We start from the raw sequence: 21,836 nt of genomic DNA, 5'->3' as shown, positions 1-21,836 counted from the left end.
AAACAATAAATGTTTGAATTATTTATGTTTTACGTAGGTGCAATGAAAATTCAAAAAGAGTTGTTCAATGCTATTACAAAACTCATTTATTCGCTTATTTTCTTATTTTGCCAGCATTTCTTTTTACCAATTTTTCCTTTTATTTTATTTTTCCATAATTAAATTTTCAAGGTTTGGGGCTATAACAAAAAAAAATAATAAAAAAATAGTATTTTTACTAAAACATACACAAAGTCAGTTTTATTTTAATATTTTTTTTGTTCGTTTTTGCAAACATATTTTACGCATCCTTTGTTAACGGTAACGGTTGGTGACTACACTGGGGAATTGTTCCATTTTTTCATGCCATTTGACTTTGTTTCATTATGAATATATTTTTTTTGTTCATTTTTCTTCTGTTGATGAAAAATGCTTGGAGTATTTTTCTGTCCGTTTTTTTCGTTTATTTTTTGCAATTTTGCGTATGTTCGTTTTGATATTGGAATACAGAAATATTGGACAGAAGAGAATATAAACGAACAAGACAGTTGACAGATAAGATTACCAGTTTGGCTTTGATGTTAATTTAAATTGACAATAACCTGGGAATACAAACGAATAGCAATAACCAGAACATGAGCAGAAAATTATACATAGTAGTCGAATAAACAATATTTCCACTCTCACCTACCAGCCACGAACGCTTTTTTCTAGATGGCTGTTTATTAAAATTTTATTTTGTCATATTATTGTCAATGATTTTTTTGAAATGTTAATTATAATTATAAGTATCCAATCGGTGCAATTTTTAAAATTTAATTACTTAATAATTGTTAATTTATAAGCTTTTAAGCAGCATAATGATTTTTTAAAGAGCTGTTTAATATTTAAGTGCTTTAATAACATCATATGAATAATTTCTAAAATAACATTATTTGAGGTCATTGTAGAATTATTTTTTTTTCTCTTAAATTTAGCAAAAAAAAAAAATCAGTTACAAAGAATTCAAATTATTACAAATTCTAATAAGTGCATTACATCATTTAAATATTTCAATAAGTCCGTGACTTTTTAACTAAAAGTGCAACACTGCTACTGTCAACAAGAATATGTCAGTTGACTCCTGTCAAAATTTGAAAAAGCTGCATCATTTAGTTAGTGTTTGACAGCCACTGACAGCAGACTAACTCATGACTTGACGAAAAAATCGAAAAAAGTGAATTTCTTGTGATTATGAAGCATTATTTTTCTCGGAAATAAAACATCACTCAAACTAAAGCTAAGCTTGATAAAAACAAATGGAAACTCTGCACCATCAATATCAATGGTAAAGCAGTGAATTTCATTGTGATCGTACAAGCCCAGTTGAAGTCTCTAAACCCGAAACAATTGAAAAAAATCACGATATGATGTTAGCCGATTTTTAAAGTGTAAGCGATTGTGGAAGCCATAGGCATCTCACGTGGCTCAGTGGTTTCAATTTTGAATAATCACGTGTGTATGAGAAAGCTTTCCACAAGATCGGTTTTGTGCAATTGTGTGACTACTTCACAGACTTAATAGTACTATATCTTTCTTCCAATTGGGATGGCGAAGCTCACCGAGTCAGCTAGTACTTCATACTTTTATTTGATATTTGAAAACAACTAATAAAGTCTTTTTTACAATTTTTTTTTTTAAATTCAATAAATAAACAGAAATTTGGTTTAATTATCAGGAAATACTTGTAGATCAATATTTTTAAATGAGTTTGTGTCATTCTTTTTTAACAGGTGTTCTTGCAATTATAGTAATACAATTTAAAAAATTTAAAGGAATCTTAAGATATTTTTACCGATCTGTTTTTATGGATTTTGGATGAAAAACTTTTTAAATTTAGAATTTTTCTACTGAAAATAGATAGATAGACCGAAGAATAATTGTCGGTTTCGAAATGGAAAGTCTACTTCATCATGAGTGGCAAGGGTATATATTCCATTTGTAATTTCTACATTTTTCATTTGCGACCCCACAAAGTATATATATTCTGGATCGTTATAGATGGCGAAGTTGCCATCTACGTCTGTCAGTCTTTATGTTGAAATCAACTTTCCATACATCAATATATCGGAAATTCTCCCGGATGTGTTGCTGTTTAAAATGGAGATAATGGCTGAGATATAAGGAAAAAACCAAAACAACCACGATTTGTGACCTATTTTTGATCCATATCTGGATTACTAAGTCATTAATATAGACAATATGGATATCTAATAATAGATATTTCAAAGACTTTTGCAACGGCGTATAGAAGGCCAAAGTAAATCGGACTCTCAAAGGGCCAAAATCGGGAAAAATAGTTTTTACCCCAAATTTTTTTGAAAAAAAAAATTTAGTTTTTAAAAAAAATTTAAAAAAAAAAATTTTACATAAATTTTTTTCGCTAATAAATTGAAAAAAAAAATAATACTTAAAAAAAAAAAAAAAATTTCTAAAGTTTTGTTTACCTAAAAATATTTAAAATTTTTATTTTAAAGTATAATTTGGTGAAGGAAATATAATATAGTTCTATTACTTGTTCTTTATATAAAATATTTTTTTTTTTTAATTTTGACTTGCAAATAAATTTTTTCGTCTATTCGATTAATCGACAATTACACTGTGTGTAATTTTGTAAGTCATGGAAATATAACCAGGTCACCAGTGCGTGATAAAAGACCCGTGTCTCCCAGTTTTGCCCAAAGTCATGCACTTGTTTATGGGCCCCCAAAGATTTGAGGCATCGGTGTCTTTTTTCAGGCACATATCTTGCAAACAGTTTAGTTTCTAAGGCAAAGTTGTAGCCCTTGTCATAAAGAACAAAACTTTAAAAAAATCGTTTTTTTACCTTTTTTCCCTGTTCAGGTCTATAGGTAGCAAACCCTTCAAAATTCAAGGAGACAATTAACTACAAAAATGTACCTAAGATCTCAATAAACAACTTTCTAGAACATATTAACTTTCTATGAAGTTAGTAAGAAAAAAACTATAGGAATTAAGTGTTTTGAGCCATATACAATTGAATTATTATAAACTAAAGCATACTTTTAGGCAGCTTAAAAAAAATATTTCTAAATTTATTTCGATTTTTTAATAGTTTTTTGCGATTTTGATCCTGAAGATGAAGTTTTTTGATTTTATATGTTCACAATTTTTGTTCCTTATGACAAGTGCTGCAATATTTCCTCAGAGAGTAAATCAATATTCCGAACTGTTTTCAAGATATGAGCCTGAGAAAATGATCACTTTTTTGCAAAAATTACACCAAGGACCCAAATCTTTGGGGGCCCATAAAAAAGAGCATGACTTTTGGCAAAACTGAGAGACACGGGTCTTTTTTTCGTCTTTTATCACATAGTGGTGTCCGTATATGGCTATATGTATTTTGTCGTGTTGCATGGTGTTATTGATCGAATAATTTTATAGTCTAAATCGAAAAATGTTATTAATTTTTCTTCGATTATTTGAATAATATTTATTCGAATGACAAGTCTGGTACAGCTGTTAAAAACAATCAAATCGGTTAGTAATGAACAAAAAAAATCTCTAGAATATGTCTCAAAAACCGATCCATAAATGACATATCCTTAACAACTGGTTTTCAAAAAAAAATGTTAATGTTTGTAGGATGATACGAGTATTGCACTCAAACTTGTTGGTTCTTCTAGTGATTAATACTCATCTTATTGTTATGTTTATGCCTTTAACTACAAATTAATGAGACACATTTTTAGTTACAACATTAATCTACAATTAAAACTGAAGACTGAAAAGAGCTGTATGCTGCTGTATTATCTTAAGTACAACCACATGTGAGAATTGTTTTATAATAAGCAATAAAAAGGAAAATTTAATTATAATTTTTATGAGCACACTTCAAATTGCTTCCTTAACAATGATGTTGTTTTCTGCGCTTACACGTGTAGCATACTTTTGTGCGCCTAATAAATTATTTAACAAACACCAGGAAGAACATTGTGTAAACAACATAAACAAACAACTACAACAACAAAAACAAATCCCTTAAGATGCTAACACACGCTTAAAAAGTCCTTTCTTTATGTTTTTTTAATTTAAATTTTAGAAAAAATCATAAAAACTCACCTGAATTGCCCGATAATACAATTGATATTACAAACAACATTGTCATCATAATACAGGTTAAATCATGTCTTAAATAAAAACAACTCCATAGATTTCTACGTATGTGGTGTTGCAATGATGTGGTAGGGGCTGCTGCTGGTAATGAGGGCTTTAGTGAAGATGGTGTTCGGGGTAGAGATAGTAGCAAATGTGGTATGTGTGAGCTACTACTACTCCCTGACGCTGTTGATTTTATACTGTGTATTGATGTGGTTGTCGTTTCCGTCGTCGTTGTTGCTGTTGATGATGTTAAAATTTTATTGCATCCCAGTGATGCCGCTCTAATTTCACTGCCACTTCCACACCCTCGTGGTATATCCGTTCTTCTGCTTCTTCTGCTGGCGAGCGACTCTACGGGAGTTGGACGCTTTAAATGAAATGCTTCCATAATATTTGCAAAAAATATTAAAAGCCGCCAAGTTTCTTTTATTTCGACACCTGGCTAAAGTTTGTTCGTTTACACTACAAACCAAACAATTTTCTATTGTTTATTCTCACTCTCTCCCTATATATCCTGCTGTTACTCTCTTTCTGTATATGTGTGTATGTTTTTTTTTGTTTTGGTAGGATCTGGGCAATTTACAAATGAGTCCTTGTTTATTTATTTATTTATACAGGAGGCTACTAATGGCGATTGTGCTGTTTGTTGTTGCTGTGGCATGACTTGTGCTACATCTCATTAGGTGGACTGTTTGTAAAATATGATGAGGCCAATGTAAAAGCTGGCGACAATCGTTATACAACATGATGCTGGTGGCTTTTGCTTTGTCGATGATGAATGTCCTGGTGTCGTGTTGTGTCGCTTTTTTGTTTTTTCTCGTATTTGTTGTTTATTTTATTTGCGGTTGAAATGGTTTTCTTTTTATTCGTTTTGCTGTTTGTTTTTTGTTGGCTTTGTGGTCTTGGTATTGTGTTTTTTTGCTGTTGTTTTTATAACTTAATCACAAAAATATTTATTCATTCATTCGCTTTTTCGTCCATTTTTATTTATTTTTGTTGCTCTGTGCTTTTTTGTAGATGTTTTTTTTATTATTTTTCAGCTGTGTAGCCTTTGTCCATTGTGTGATTATTGATTGTCCTTGTAATCTGCAAATAAAAGAAAAACAAACCCAAAAAGGTTTTAATTATAAGCTCAAGGTTATCAAAGGATCAAAAGTCTAAGGATTTCATTACAGAGTAGAGTTGTTTTTCCTAATGTTTGTCAAGCAAAACATATGTCCAGTTTGGATTTTAAAACAACAAACCAAAGCAATTAAAATACATATAAATTTCAAACAGAAATGTTATAAATTGAAAACTATAATGTCTAAATTTCAAAACCCTTTTTAAACATCCTACAACATGTTGTACATATTTAATTTTATTTAATTATTTCATTGGCATAGTTTTTTTATGAGGACGTGTTTCTAAAAAAATCTACATATTTTAGCCATATTGTTTAAAATGGAATAATTTAGCCTAACAATTTGAATTATGGCATATGAACAATTTGAATTTAGCCTAACGAAATGAAAGTCAGCAATATTTCTATTTAATTAAAACAATTTTTAAACTTTTATTAAAGTTTTACTTTTTGCTAAATTCAAATGTAAAAGTGTGTACAATATTTTATATTCTTAGCTTAGGGAGCAAATGTGCCAACTCCAATTTTTATGAAAATTGAGATGTGTATACAAAACGCTAGAATAAATTAAAATAAAGTGGATATACATTTACAATTATTTATTTTTTCTTAATGTAATATGCCAAAAGTGCTAAGTCAGTTCACCGCTTTCTCCCCAAAGCTTATGATGAATGTATTCCATCGGTTTCAACGAATGGACACCAAACCCAAATATCCATGGCGCTAAAGTAATTCTCTGTATTTGTTGGGACCAAAAGAGTTTTATCTATTATGAGCTGCTGAAATCGGACCAAACCATCGCAGTTAACCTGTACTGAATGCAATTGATTCGTTCATGGGGCCAGATTTAAAACCGTAATATTCAATCATGACAACGCAATTTTGAATGAAGTGGTTGAAAAGTTTTACCGCACCCGCTTTATAGTCCACAAGTAGTACTCGGACGGGACAAGGCCGTCCGAGTACTACTTGTTTCAATCGATGCCGAACGCTCTCTCTGGGATATGCTTTATTTTAGAACAGAGTATCCGATATTGGCTTTATTCGTTGTTGGCCTCAAAAAACGAGCAGTTATTTTGGCTCGGAATTCAAATGTTTCCAGAAAAATGGGAAAAGGTCATAGCTATCAATGGCCAATACTTTGAATAAATTTATATTGTGCAAATGTTTCAAAATAAAAATTTGAAAAATTCATAATTTTTAAGTTTAAAAATTCTACTATATCGTTATAACTCAAAATCAGGGTGTTTTGAACTGAGTAATACAAAATATGCACCGTTATTTAGTCTTTCATATAGTTTTATCAGTTTTAAAAAAAAGTCAATAATTTTTTGTATGTTTTTTTCATGTTTTCTCGTATATTTAACAAGTAAAAATTAGTCTTAAATACAGCTTAGAAAGATATTAATATCCACTAATTAAATCAGGTTTTATTTCTGAAATCGCATGATTTGTTGAAAATTTATTTAAGAAATAGTAAAATGTCATAAAACATTCAAAGCCGTTTTTCTCGAAACGACTTTTTTTGAATTATGACGTTGTTGCAGCAAATGAGTGATATATTTAACCTGGAAAGATTTTTCAATAGGTTTTTCTGCTTTCTGCTAAAATTAAATTTATTTTAATTTTTTATTAATTTTCAAACCAAATTTTCAACCCATAGATTAATACACATATATCGCAAAATTCTTCTGTCAAAGACCTAACTCAGTTGTTAAAACCTAAGTGGTGAGATTGGTATTAATAAAAAAAACTATATGAATACAAAAACCACACTTTTGAATTCACATACTACTTTTATGTGAAAAGAGATAGAAGTAGTTGTCGTAGAAAAAACAACAGTCTTCCCTTCTTGTTATTCTTCGGAAATAAACTTAAAATATTTATTGAAAAACATAAAAACTTAAAGCTCAAAATCATAGATAAATAACCATAGATCGGAAACTCTCTTTTCAAAAACCTAACTCAGTTGTCAAAAACGTAAGTGGTGAGAATATATTAGTAAACAAGTAAGAAAGTATGGTCGGTCAAGCCCGACCATATAATACCCTACACCAAGTAAAAGAGCAAAAACATTTTTCTTTTAAAATTTCAATAATTTATATTTTTGAGTGATTTTTGGAAGTGGGCCTTATATGGGACCAATTTTGGACCGATCACCATGAAATTAGGTCGTGTGATTTATGTCTATATTAAAGGTAACTATGTTGAATTTTGTGAGTATACCAACATTTTTAATCGATTTATGCACGTTAAAGTGATTTTCGGAAGCGGGTCTATATGGGAGCTATGACTAATTATGAACTTATCTAACAAAATTTGGTGACATGAATTTTGAATATATAAAACTTATTTGGAGCGCAATTTATGACCGATAAAGTCCAATTTGCAAGGATCGATTTCAGCCAGTTTCAAAAACAACACTCATATGGGCAATTCCATATCATCGTACGTGACATTTGTACGCCTAAAGAGTGGAATAGATTTTGCAAAAATAAGAGTATCTGAAAAATAATTTGTTCTTTATGTTCCATTCAGAGGGTACTATTATTTAAAATAATAAAAAGTTCTTTCGAATCATTGTTGTCCAAAATATCGAGCGAAATAAGGTCACGTACGATAGTGACATAAAACGGAAGTCATTTTGAGGTACATGTTGACATATGCGAAAATTTTCGAATCGTGAGAGGCGTTTTCTTTTAATTTCTTATACTAAACGAAATATTTTTCCTTTACAATCCGTCATGTTTTAATAAAAACAATCTTTGGATGATTTTATAATAAATAAAATTTAATATCGTAAGTGACATACCGTACGTGACAGATTTTTCAATTATAATAAAACAATATCTATTCTATATATGTATATGTGTATACAAAAACTAAAAAAGCGAATAGAAAATATGCATTCGGTTTCAATAAACAATTTGACAATAGCTAAAAAACAATCAGAGTCAAATTCATTTCATACTAGAAGCTAACTGGGAGCCTAGTTTTCGAGCAAATTTTAGCCTAAAACATTAAAAAATTAATTATAATCAGTTTAAACTATTATTTTTGTCTTTAAAATGTTGTAATATGACCTAAATACTTTCACATATTATTTTCTTCTATTCAAATCATCTTGAGAAAAAGTTTCAAGGGTTTTTGAGTTTTCAGTCGTGGTAGCGATTCTCATGGAATTGCCCATATGTGTAATTTTTTGAGTTTTTTTCTAGTTTCTGCTCAATGTATATTTCTCTATGCTCAAAATTCAAAGCTATATTAATTAAAAAATTTTTAATTAAAATTAAAAGTTTAAAAATGTAGCTTTTAGATATTAAACATGTGTCCCACAATTTTATAGGATCACACATGAAATTGTATAAATTGCAAAATATGATACTTTTAAACCAAACATTGTCAAGTCATGCCGTGTCATGACTTGCTCTTCAAACATGATCGACTTGACATGCGAATGCTAGGTGTAACTTTTGATAATTGCATGAACGAAGAAACAATAAATGTTCTTTATATTTAATCATTGTCTAACTAAATGACAATTATGTCATTTGTTGAATTTATTAAATACATATGTATAATAAGAACAGTTAGATCATGCATGCAACTGAACATTCATTACTTTGAAATATATTTAATAAAATAAAGGGTGCCGCGATAGATAGTGTGCTGGACTATTAATCTGAGGGTTGCCGGTTCGATTCCCTTCAGAGACTCTGGGTGTATCTGCAGACAAGCAAAACGCTTCGCAGTTTGTGTTTGTTTAAAAAAAATCATTAAAGGCAATCATTTTCGAATAATTTAAAAAAAAAAAATTATTTAATTCTTAAATAAAAACTGGTTATATAAAAACATAGATATTATAAAACCTTAGACTAGATCATCAGCTATTTATACCTCAAATTTGTTATTATGTTTGATACATTGAAAAATTTTACGAAATAGAAATTTTATCTATAAATACTCGAGTATTTATTATTTTTGAATTCGCCTTACATTATTTTATGATAGTTGGGGTTAATCCAAATACCTGTTGATATTTTTGTATAGTTGTAGGGACGAGTACTCCTGAATGAATACTTAATAGTTTAATTTGCAGTGACATAATATTGCAATTTGTTTGAGTTGACATAACAATGCCCGGCAGCTCAATATAAACATATCTTGACATATTTTAAGTATGTATAGCACTTTTGTACAGCATCTTGCCGTGGGAAAGCTTTTAATATTAAACATTTCATTTAAAATTAATAAAAAAAAAACATATTTATCCCAATTTTTGTACATATGTACATAAAAATTCTTTGAACTCAATTCTTTGTTATTAAATATTGCCTTTTCTTTTTGCCATGATTACAATTTATAAATTTCTTTTAAATCCTTAAGTAATTTTGGATTGTCACAAAAGGCTGTTTGTTATATTCTCTTCGGATTTTAATAATATGCACATTTGTTCATAATGCCAATGTCAATTTAATGTGAAATAAAAGAAACTCTTGACGTTATAATAATTCTTATTCCTCTTTTTAATCTTTATTTTACTAGCTGTAAAAGAAAAAAAAAATGTTTTTCTCTTACAGTGTGGGGCAATAATTTTAAGGGTTTCTTCATCTTGTGCAGCCTCAATGATTCCAATTCGCAATGATAGAAGACTAGTATACAAACAAACAAACAAACCCCTGAATAGTTTTTTCAGAAATACGAACGGAAAAGAATTTAAAATTGTTTGTATGAAAAATACTCAAAAATTATTCGAAAACTGAGTGATTTTTATAAAAAAAATTGAAAAAAAAATTTATCGTAATACAATTACGTCTATTTGTTGTTTTATAAGACCCAATTTTTAAAAAAAATATATCGTGATTGTTGCACAAATTAAGCTACAGTAACAATGTTGTGAATTGTTTTCAATAATAATTTAAATATTTTCCAAGTCGTATCACATTTTGGTTAATAACTTTTTTTCTGCTTAAACAAACTGCTTAGTACAGTGGTAAATATACTACCTAAATCTCATTAATTTCATATTTATATTTTGATATTGAACCTGATTTACACAAATAATTTGACGTAAATAGCTAAATCGACTTAGAATTTCATACCCAATTTTGTTGGAATTTGACTTGAATGCAAATGTAATTATGTTTTAAACTTGAAAAATATTTGAAAAAATTAAATATTTTCAAACAAAAAATATATGGCTTGAATTTAGGTTTCCTTTTTACTGGAAAATGCTATTGAAATAAAGTTTAATACAACTGTAATTCAATTACTTGACTATAATTCAAGGCTTGAATTACACTTGCTTTCAACTTGAATTCCAGTAATAATGCTTATTGGGTAAGAATCAAAAATATAAACCCAGTAAGCACTTTTACTGGAATTCAACTTGAAAGCAAGTGTGATTCGTTCAAGCCATATGTTCAAATATTTTTCAAGTTTAAAACGTAATTACATTTGCATTCAAGTCAAATTCCAACCAAATGTTCAAGTGCTTGAATTTTTTGGGCTTTGGTGCTTATTCGGAATAATTCCTGGAGTAATAAATTAATATTTCTAACTGCTACACAGAAAATTACAAACATTTATATGTTGACGGAGGTTATGCAAAGAAAGATATTGATTTTCTTATTATAAAAATATAATAAATGAATAATAAAAATTTTAAGGTATTTATGTGTGTCATGTTTTTATTTTGTCAGCAATTTAAACATTTAGTAGCTACTTTCTAAAATAATTGAGCAATTATTCAACTTTATTAAGATCCCTATACATTTTTTTTCGGACAAATTATATTAAATTGAAAATAATAATAATTAATAAACAAAAGGTTTATTAGCCAACATTTCCCTCAAAATTCGTTTAGCCAACCTTTGTTAGCTTTAATAACTTATGACCACAAGCCGCCCACTAGAACAAAATTTGAATGCAATACAAATAAATGAAAGCAATCCCAGCAAAACTTGTTAACGATTTGCCATTTTTGATAAACTTACTTTGTAATGACTACTACTTACTGGCTACATTACTTAAAAGTGATCTAGTAATTTTTCGCCAATTACTCAGTAAACTTTGGCCAAAAATAGACAGTTGATATCAAACTGCTTAATATTTGTAATAATGGAATATTATAGATAGCGAAGTTGATATAGCCATGTCCGTCTGTATGTTGAAATCAATTTTCCTAGCCCCCAAATAACTTACATACATGATTTAAAATCCAAAAAATTGGCCCACAAATGGCTGAGATATAAGGAAAAAACCCGGGACAACCTCGATTTGTGGCCTACTTTTTATCTATATCTGGATTACTAAGACATTAATATAGACAATATGGATATCTAATGATAAATATTTCAAAGTCCATTGCAACGATTTATATAAGGCTATAATAATTTGGACCTACAAAATCGGGAAAAATATTTTTTAACCAACATTTTTTTTTTTAGAAAAAAAAATTGTTCATACATTTTTTTATTAAAATTGTTAAAAAATTAATTTTTTTTTTTTTTTTGAGGTCAAGAACGTATTAAGCCAATTTAGGATACTCTGTTCTAAGGTGCAGCATATCCCAGGAATATAAGGCGGATAAGGAAAAACTTCCCAACCACTTAATTTGAAATAGTTTCCAACCGTAATATTCCATCATAAAAAAGCGTTTTCATGATGGAATATTACGGTTTCATGTCTGGCCGTATATTCTAGGCGTTTTTTGGCCAATGCTTGCTTCAAACGAGTCAGATACGTTCGCTACAGGTTCGCTGTGATGGTCTGGTAAAATTTCAGCAGCTCATAATAGATATTACTCTTTTGCTCCCACCAAAAACAGAGCATTACCTTCGCGCCATGGATATTTGGCTTTGGCATATATTCGGCTGGTTGGCCGGGCTTCACATACGATCTCTTATGCTTCGAATTATCGCAATGGATCCATTTTTCATCGCAAGTAATGATTCGGTGCAAAAGTGAGTTTCTTTTATAGCGTTTAAGCAGCATGAAAAATCGCCTTTCAAGGTCTATCTCTCTTGGCTTCAATTCGTATGGTACCCAATTACCCTTTTGGCTGAATCCTGCTGCTCGCAAACGTTTTCAAATTGCTGCTTGAGTAACTCCCAACCTCTTGTTGAGGTTGACAACAATCTTCATGCAGTATTGTCTCTCTTGGTCTAAAACTTTTTTTGGCTGGCTTGGGCGATCTTTTTGGTCCCTGTCAAAATCAGCACTTCTGAACCGTACAAAACATCCCTCGCACGTTGAAACTGATGGAACACATTCACCATAAGCATTGGTGGGCTTCGACATTTTGGAATAAAAAAAAAACACTTTGTTGCTTACACTATAATGTTCAAAAACCCTTAAAAGTGACATGTACATTATTAACGACAAAAACCGCGTTCAAAAGATACGTCATCCCGCATTGTAAATCCCGCATTTTCAAGTCATGTGTGATTATTTTGAGTAATTTTTTTGTTTGAGTTGTTTTCTAGATACCGCTCTATGTACACATATTTCTTTAAGGATCATAATTGGATAGCTAAATGACTAAATAATAGTTTGATGGACCATCAGTAAGGCTGAGGGTTCAATTCCCGTCAAAGTTGTGGGTGTTTCTGTAGACAAGCCAAAAGAATTATATTTGTACAAATAATTACAGAAATTCAATTAAATATATCTTACTGATCAATCTTGCAACATCTAAATTAAAAGAGAACAAATCTCTACATAAATATTGAAGTTAAATATAGAAACCACAGAAAATAATTTCTAGATCTTGCACTGTAATTCAGTTGGGAGTCATTGCATCATTCAATTAAGCATTTCCTACTTATTTTGAAAACAGAAACATCTGCTTTACAGACAGTCATAATCCAATCATTATTTCATTGTGATTGTCAATTTATTTTAAAAATCAGTTAAGCAACAAAATAACCAAATCCATGTTTAGTACAGAAAGAAGACAAGTGACAGCGCCTAATATGTAATACTAGACCGTAATCTATTTTTTTCATAAATTTTGTTTGTAAGTTTCAATAAATTTGAAAAAAAAAAAGATTTACAAGCTCTAAAACCCAACTTAGTTGCATATGAAGAGTTTTATTTTTCAATGGCCTACAACGGTAGCACAGTGCACTGTAGAACGAGTGTATGATGACGAATAGTTATTTCAGTTATTCATGAATATGACGTTAAACTCTTTAAAGAGTTCATTTGTCATTTTACTTTTGAAGTTTCTAATAAAATTAGAATATTTCGTATGAAATTCAGAAACAAGCCAAGTGCAAACTTTATATTATATTTTAAATATATGTTAATATATATAAAAAAAGTTTTATGTTTATAAAATAGTTACACAAAAGGATAACTTTCATGGGAAAAAATATCAAATTTGTAAAAGTAATTTTTAGGTTGCTAGGAAATTATCTTTAATTTACTCAAAATCAATAATTTGTTGCTTGAATGGTTTTTGAAATAAACGATTAAAAACAATTTGCTTACGTTGCAATGACATAACATGACAATGTGTTTGAGCTGGCATAGCAACGCATTCGATTCAGGCATCACAACTTAGCAGTGCATGAAATATTATTGATTGCTGCTTGTAGAACATGTGGACTTGTTACTTGACTTTAGTTTCTAAACAACTTGTTAAGCAAATGCTCCAAATTCATGCAGAAGTATTACTTAAATTATTTATATTACGGCCTATGAAGCCTTATTATTTCGCTGGGTTTTTAAATTTGAATTACTATACAAAACATTTTTCAGCTAAATCCAGCCATTTTCTCCTTATTTAAACAAATTTTTCTTGGAATCTTTGTTTTGAAAAAAACTTGTTAAATAATATTTTAAAAGGAAATAAAAGCTATTTACAACAAAAGTAACTTAATGCTGGTATCTAAAGCCTTAAATACACAAACATTTGCATGAAACCCTAAACAAAAATAAATTTTAACATAAATTTTCATATTTTCTTTATTAACACAATTGTGTTTTCTTTTTTTTTATTGTTATTTTGTAAATACTTTCTACAAAATCTTTGTTAAAACCTAAAATTTCCTTTAAAAAAAAAGAACACAAAAAACTTTAAACCAGTATAAATTTCCTTTCCTTGCTAGCTAACTTTAAGAGGATTAACTTAAGCTCTAGTGGGCATTAGCACTCATACTCTGTTTCGTTTTTGACCTTTACTGTAACATTTCCATTTCAACTCTTTTTTTTATATTTTTATCTTACTTCCATTCTGTGTCTATCTTTGTTTTTGTGAAATATTTTTACTTACGAACATAATATTTTTTATTTTTTATATTTTTCTGTTTTGTTTAAACGCGTTCATACAATACATAATTATTCGTATTATGATCATAATACTACAACGACGTCATGGCGTCAAGGTTGTGTGATTATTTTATTAAGATATGAGTAGATGAGATGGAAGAGCAGTCCAACCGTGCCATTTTTATTTTTTGCCTTGTAAAGCCAAACTAAGCCAACAGACAAACAAACAGACAGCAAGACCAAATCCAAGCCCAAAAGCAAAACCCTAAACACTCCATTGATATCTGGCTGCCATTCATTTACATTTCGCTATCCCTATGAAACGATGAAACGAGACTATTGTTGCTGCCAAAAGACAATGGGTAACAAGGGAAATATCTTCTTTCATTCATTTATTCTTTTTGTTTTTGTATACTCTTTTATTTGTTGTAACTGCTGTTATATAGTAGACCATGTCCTGTCATTATCTTAACATTTCATTGTAGTCACAACCATTTCATTATCATACGTACTATATAATGTGGCATATAATAGAAAATAACACCATTTCCAATTACTATTGGAAGACCGAACTGAACTGAATAGTTTTTAATGAAAGTCCTAAATTAAATAAATTCTTTATATTTGGTCAATTCACAAGGTCTCTTATCTTGTCATAATGTCCTAATAATGCTTATTGTTTTCAAGCAAAAAATGTCCTAAAATAATACTACTCTGTATGCTATATTTATTGTGTTATCGTAACCAACCAGCGGAGACCTGCGCCGAATGCCTAAGAGTGCTTAAGCCAAGCTGCCGAGTCGTGATATATTAGGACATTATGACAATATGACTGATAAGAGACCTTGTGAATTTACCAATTATAAAACTAAAGACAAATTTAATTTCCTGATATGAATTTATTATACAGACTTCAGTTTATTTTTGGGTTTTTTGTAATACTCTAAAGAACATATTGAAGAAGTTATTTAGACACTTAGTAGACTGAAATGCATTTTCTGCACCGCTACAGGCATCTTTAGCCATATTCAATTGTCTACACGCAGATAAAAAATATTTCCAAAGTGTTTCAATAATATTATGGTCACCGTAATTGTTTATATGACTGTGGTAACCATAATATGGTAATTTTACTATTTACATGATTATAGTAAAATAGGAAATATGTATGTGACAACCATTTTTATGATGAAGGATTTACCATATTATGTTGTTCTTGGCTTATCGTGAACATGATTGTCATAAACATATATTATATATGATTGCGTCAGTCATGTGTATCTTAAATTTACCATATAATATTTACCACAATCATATATATATATAATTACAGTGACTATAATATTGTTAAAAATCTATATTTTTTCTCTGGGTGTAAGATTTGTTGTAAAACATCATCTATTTAACGCACCAATCTCTCAAAATTAATTCCTAATATTCAAAACTAAAAATAAATGTCTTCAATAGCTTTTGGATTAATACCCCAAGATCTTAACTTTATGAAACTTGACTGAAACACTAACAAAACAAATAAAAATTCCAAGAAAACTTTGTTTAAATAAGGAGAAAATGACTGAATTTAGCAGAAAAATGTTTTGTATACTTATGTAAATTTAAAAAGCTAGCAAAATAATAAGGCATCCTAGGCTGTAATATAAATAATTTAAGTAACACTTATCAAGATTTTCAAAAATGAATGATTGACATATTGATGTGGGACGATCATTCGACTTACACAACTCCAAAATATGTGAATTAGTATTAAAAAGGAAAATCTTACTCGGATTTGAATATTCTCCATAATTAATTAAACCCCTAAAAAGTAATTGAGAGTCTATAAATACTTTGGAATCTAAATATCGATCTCGCTATGTCCGTCCATCTGTCTGTCTGTTGAAACCACGATAGGGCCCAAACGGAAGCAGCTAGCTGGCTGAAATTTTAAACAAAAACTCTCAAAAACTCAAACTGAAAATGGGCAATATCGGTCCATGATTTCATCTAACCCACATACAAGGTCCCCTCAGAAAATATGCAGGTTGCACATTCATAATTATCTTATAAGAATTAAGATCGTGATGAAATTGGACATAAACAAGTTTTATGTAAACTTAAATCTTTCTACCAACATTTGCGAGAATCGTTCCTTAATTTACCCTACCCCCAAAAATTAGTACTATTATTTGTAGCGTTCTTGATCGCATGTTTATTACTAATATAAACTAGGTAGGTTTCCAATATATTAGCAATACACAAGGAACGCCAGCAAAAATGGAATTTCATTGATGAATTTCGTCATCAACGTCATCAACACAAGACTTGTTGAAACCACATGCCGTCCACATCAAAATCGTCCAATTTAGGTAGAATGAACTCTGTTTTCATGTTGCGATATCAAGAACCAGTAACGCCAGTCACTGCTGATCCAATGATCGATATTTCCCAAATCTACACCAAACAATGACACCCTGTGGCTGCAAAAGTTTTTCGGCAATCACATGTGGGTTCGACAATTTTTATATTTAACACAGCCATCAATATGAAAATGTGCTTCATCGCTTAAGATGATTTTACTCCAAAAATCAGCATCAACTGGTTAATGTTCAATTATCCATTCAACGAACTCTCTTCGGAGTGTATGGTCAATTCGCTTCAGTTCCTGAATGATTGTAAGCTATAGAGAGCTTCTTGAAATTTTCAATTCCGGCAGAATGATATTCCGGAACTTTCAACAACATTCTCACGCACTGCTTCGATATTGACATTGAAAATGCTTGTTTTCGACGAACTGTTTAGCATCATTAATTGATCTAATCTTCCTCAATTTCTTTACTTATTCTCTTCACAATTGATGAAGTTAAATCAATATTCCTACCCTATTTTGTATGAAATTTTTAAACTTTCAATATTTTTAAATATTTTTATATTTTTTAACAAATAAAACACGATGTCTTCTTCGATACTCTCATTTGAGTGCCTTGTTTTTGGACGATCAGTATGTTTAACATCACCAATTGATCTAATCTCCCTAAATTTTTTAAATAATATTCCCCACTCACTCAGAAATAAACGATATTTCCCAAATCCAAACCAGACAGTGAAGAGTTTTGATTCTTTCAAGCCTATATGTGACAATTTTGACATTTAACACAGCCAACAAGGTGAAAATATGCTTCATCGCTTAGGATGATTTTCCTCCAAAAATCAGAATCATCATATTGATGCATAATCAATCATCCATTCAATGAATTCTCTTTGCAGTACATGATCAGTATGCATGAAGATGCAGATCTTCAGTGATTATACGCTGTAGAGATCTTCTTGAAATTGGCAATTCTTGCCCATGACGCTGAATTGATATTCCGGAACATTCAAGGAACTTCTCAATTTTCGAACTAAGGATGCCAAACTTTCATAATTATACCCTACCACCATAGTGGGGAGGGCAATATGCGTTTGTGCAGATGTGTGTAACGCCCAAAAATATTGGTCTAACACCCACTTTAAAGTATACCGATCGACTTAGAATCACTTTCTGAGTCGATTAAACGATGTCCGTCCGTCTGGCTGGTTGGCTGTCCATGTAAACCTTGTGCGCAGAGTACAGGTCGCAATTTTGAAGATATTTCGATAAATTTTTTCGGCCCAAGGACGAAGCCTATTGAAACTGGCTGAAATCGGTCCATTATTTCACCTAGCCCCCATACAAATGTCCTCTCGAAATTGGACTTTATCGGTCATAAATGTTTAATTTATATATGTATATACACAAATTTCGCTCCAAATAAGTTTTATATATACAAAATTCATGTCACCAAATTTTGTTACGATCGGTCCATAATTCGTCATAGCTCCCATATAGACCCGCTTCCGAAAATCACTTTAACGTGCTTAAATCACTTAAAAATGTTGGTATATACACAAGATTCAACATAAATAACTTTCATATAGACATAAATCACACGACCTAATTTTATGGTGATCGGTCCATAATTGATCATAGCTCCCATATAAGGCCCATTTCCGAAAATCACTCTCGAATATAAATTATTGAAATTTTAAAAGAAAAATGTTTTTGCACTTTTACTTAGTGTAGGGTATTATATGGTCGGGCTTGACCGACCATACTTTCTTACTTGTTTTTTAGATATTATTGAACAATGAAAACACTATGACTGTTTTGATATTGTCATTTGAGTATCTTGTTTTTGGATGATAAGTGTGTTTAACATCACCAATTGATACAATCTCTCTAAATTTTTCAATTACTCAATATTCATTCTGACCATATTTAGTACGAAATTTCCAAACTTTCGTTATTTTTGAAGTACTGTAACACTTTATTACATAAATTGCGGTATATTCAAATATTGCTTGAATTATGAAACAGCCTTTATAAAATTTACTTTGGTATCAATAACTGCTACAAAGATGCGTTTTGAGCGTTTTTTAAAAAAGTCTTCTATGAATTTTCATGTACTAAATTGTGTCTAAGTCATCTTTAACACATGACAAATCGTCAGAAGGAAAAAAATTCTTAAAAAAATTATTTTGTTACGTTTTTACCAGTTTAAAAAAAACGGTGGTTTATTTCCTTTAAATAAACCGGATTCTTTTGCTAATAAAAGCGACCAGAATTTTAAACATTTGTAACAACTCTTTATTTATTTCAATTGAACACAAATGTTTAAATAGTCACACTCTTTTAATACACATACTTTAAAAATACACAGTACCATCTTCTAGTAGTTTCATGAATTATCTAACCGTCAAAACTAGAATGTTCTATTTCTACACTGATCACCTAGAGCTTTTAGCAGCTTTAATGTTAATGTTAGCTGCTTTAAAAGTTAATATTGTCATACTTATAAACAATGTTAATAACAGCGTGTTATCAACATTGTTGATAAGTAGATGTTTCTATTGATGTGAATATTTATAAACATTGATAATGCAACTTCGTAACAGTATTTTCTAATATTTTAAAATATAAATATTTTTTATAAGAATTTCATCCAAATTCAGGAAATGGTGTATTTCAAATTCTACACTTTGTCTCTTTTACATTATTTTTAAGTTCAACAGCCATTATAAAATTATTTTTTTGCTGTGTCTTTATTCATGGAATTTTTATTTAATTTTTCTCTTTATTTATTTCTTTATTGTGTGAACTACTAGCAAATGAGGAAGAATAAAGAAAAAGGATTTTCTTGTAATGTTTCACAATCTCTATGTAGAATTTCGTTATCTCCAAGTAATAAACATGACTAAATAACAGGGCTAAAAGACTCGCAAGAAAAGATATAAAATGTTGGCAAAAAAATAAAAAATAGAAAAGGAAACACACACAAACAAACAAAGTGAAAAGAATATTTTAGCATAAAGAATTATGTAACAATTAATGTACATAAAAAATGGCTAAAGCTCCATTAAAAATGGCCTAAATTATTGTGTCGTTAAAAGCCAAGTACTCCAACTGGCAAAGAAACTCATACTTAGTTAAAGGACAAAAGGCTGGGAGACAGTGTCTCTGTCACTGGCTCGAGCGTTATACATTTAATTTACTTTATAGTGCCGCATTGTCGTTAATTTTGCTGAAGCAAAAAAAAAAAGTTAAGAAACATCTTTGATTGCTGCAAACGACTTTTGCAAACTGTGTGTTTCTATATGTTTGGGTATGAGCGGTAATTATTGAATTGTCTGTCGACTTCAAAGGGACGAGTTTAACATTTTAATGTTTGCATTTAAATACTTTTCTGGTTGTTATTCATATTCTCCAACTTTTTTACTGCTTCTTTTGTTAGATGTTTAGAAGAAACGGAAATAAGTGTTTGAAGTTTTGGGAGATGGTGTTGGGCAGAGGGTCATTTCCTGTATAACTGTTTATTTTATAATTGATTAAATTTTTCCATTAATTTGGTAGCGTTTAACAGTTACCTTTTTTTATTTAAATTTGGCTTAAAATCCTAAATAAATTAAGGATAAGTTAAAGTTCAGTTTGGAACTTTTTTAAATTTTAATAAGTGTGTTTTTTAATTGCTGCTAAATTTAAGAAATTATAAAAGAGATTTTTTTACTTTAACCAACAATTTTATAAAATTATTGGATGAATGAGTTAAAAATTAGGGATTTACAATAGATGGCGTATCTTTTGAACGCGGGGTTTGTTTTTAATAACTTATATGTCTTTTTAAAAGAACATATCTGTTATTTATTCTCACTTATTTATTGAACATTATAGTGTAAACAATCAGGATTTTTTTTGCTTCGAAAATGTCGAATTTTTTACCAACGAATCGTCATATGCCGGAAGTTTTGCTTTACTTCTTTAAAAAGAGCCGCTGAACCAAACCAATTGCTCACCAAAGCTTATGGTGAATGTGTTTCCTCAGTTTCAACAATGCGAGAGACGGTTTGTGCTATTCAGAAGTGGTGATTTTGACCTGGAAGATAAAAAAGTTTGAAGACAAAGAATAGGAGGCATTACTCCATGAAGATTGTTGTCAAACTCAACAAGAACTTGCAAAATAATTGGGAGCTACTCAAGCAGCAATTTCAAAATGTTTGCGAGCAGCCGGATTCATCCAAAAGCAAAGAAATTGAGTACCATACGAATTCAAGCCGAGAGACCTTGAAAGACGATTTTGCCTATCCGAAAGAAAATCATTTTTGCACCGATTCATTATTTGCGATGACAATAACCCGAAGCGTAACAGATCGTATTTGAAACCCGGCCAATCAGCCGAATCGGCACCAAAGCCAAATACCCATGGCGCTAAGGTAATGCTGTGTATTTGATGGGACCAAATTCTGAAATCTTACCATACCATCACAGGCAATCTGGACCGCAAACAACTGATTCGTTCGAAGCAAACATTTGCCGAAAAATTACCAAAATATGCGGCCAGACATGCAGCCATGACAACTCTCGGTCTCATTATTCAATAGCTCCCAATAAGCACCAAAGCCTAAAAAATACTTGAACATTTCGTTTGAATTTGATTTGAATGCGAATGTAATTACGTTTTAAACTTGAAAAATATATGAAAAATTAAATATTTTTCAAACAAAAAACATATGGCTTGAATTTATGTTTCCTTTTTACTGGCGAATGCTATTGAAATAAAGTTCAATTGCTTCACTATAATTCAAGACTTGAGTTACACTTGCTTTTAACTTGAATTCCAGTAAAAATGCTTATTGGGCTGTTAAAAACTATTTAGAATAGCTGAACCCGATCCGCGTTGCTGGCCCTTAGAAAACATCTGTTTTATATTGCATTTCGATCTTGATTTCA

At 30.1% G+C, this 21,836-nt stretch overlaps 1 protein-coding gene across 1 annotated transcript in view; it reads right to left on the bottom strand.

Moving 5' to 3' along the window:
* dpr9 (defective proboscis extension response 9) overlaps positions 1–4,624 on the bottom strand; it is a 33,553-nt gene extending 28,929 nt beyond the window's left edge. The window contains exon 1 of the mRNA XM_065515693.1: positions 4,102–4,624. Within this exon, the coding sequence (XP_065371765.1) occupies positions 4,102–4,528 (427 nt within the window). The 5' untranslated portion in view covers positions 4,529–4,624. The remainder of the gene's footprint in view (positions 1–4,101) is intronic.
* Positions 4,625–21,836: the final 17,212 nt, after the last annotated feature.

This window comes from Calliphora vicina, chromosome 1 (genome assembly GCF_958450345.1).
Source record: "Calliphora vicina chromosome 1, idCalVici1.1, whole genome shotgun sequence".
Taxonomy (NCBI): Eukaryota; Metazoa; Arthropoda; class Insecta; order Diptera; family Calliphoridae; genus Calliphora; species Calliphora vicina.
The sequence above is the reverse complement of the archived record's forward strand: the minus strand, read 5'-3'. Positions and strand labels throughout refer to the sequence as shown.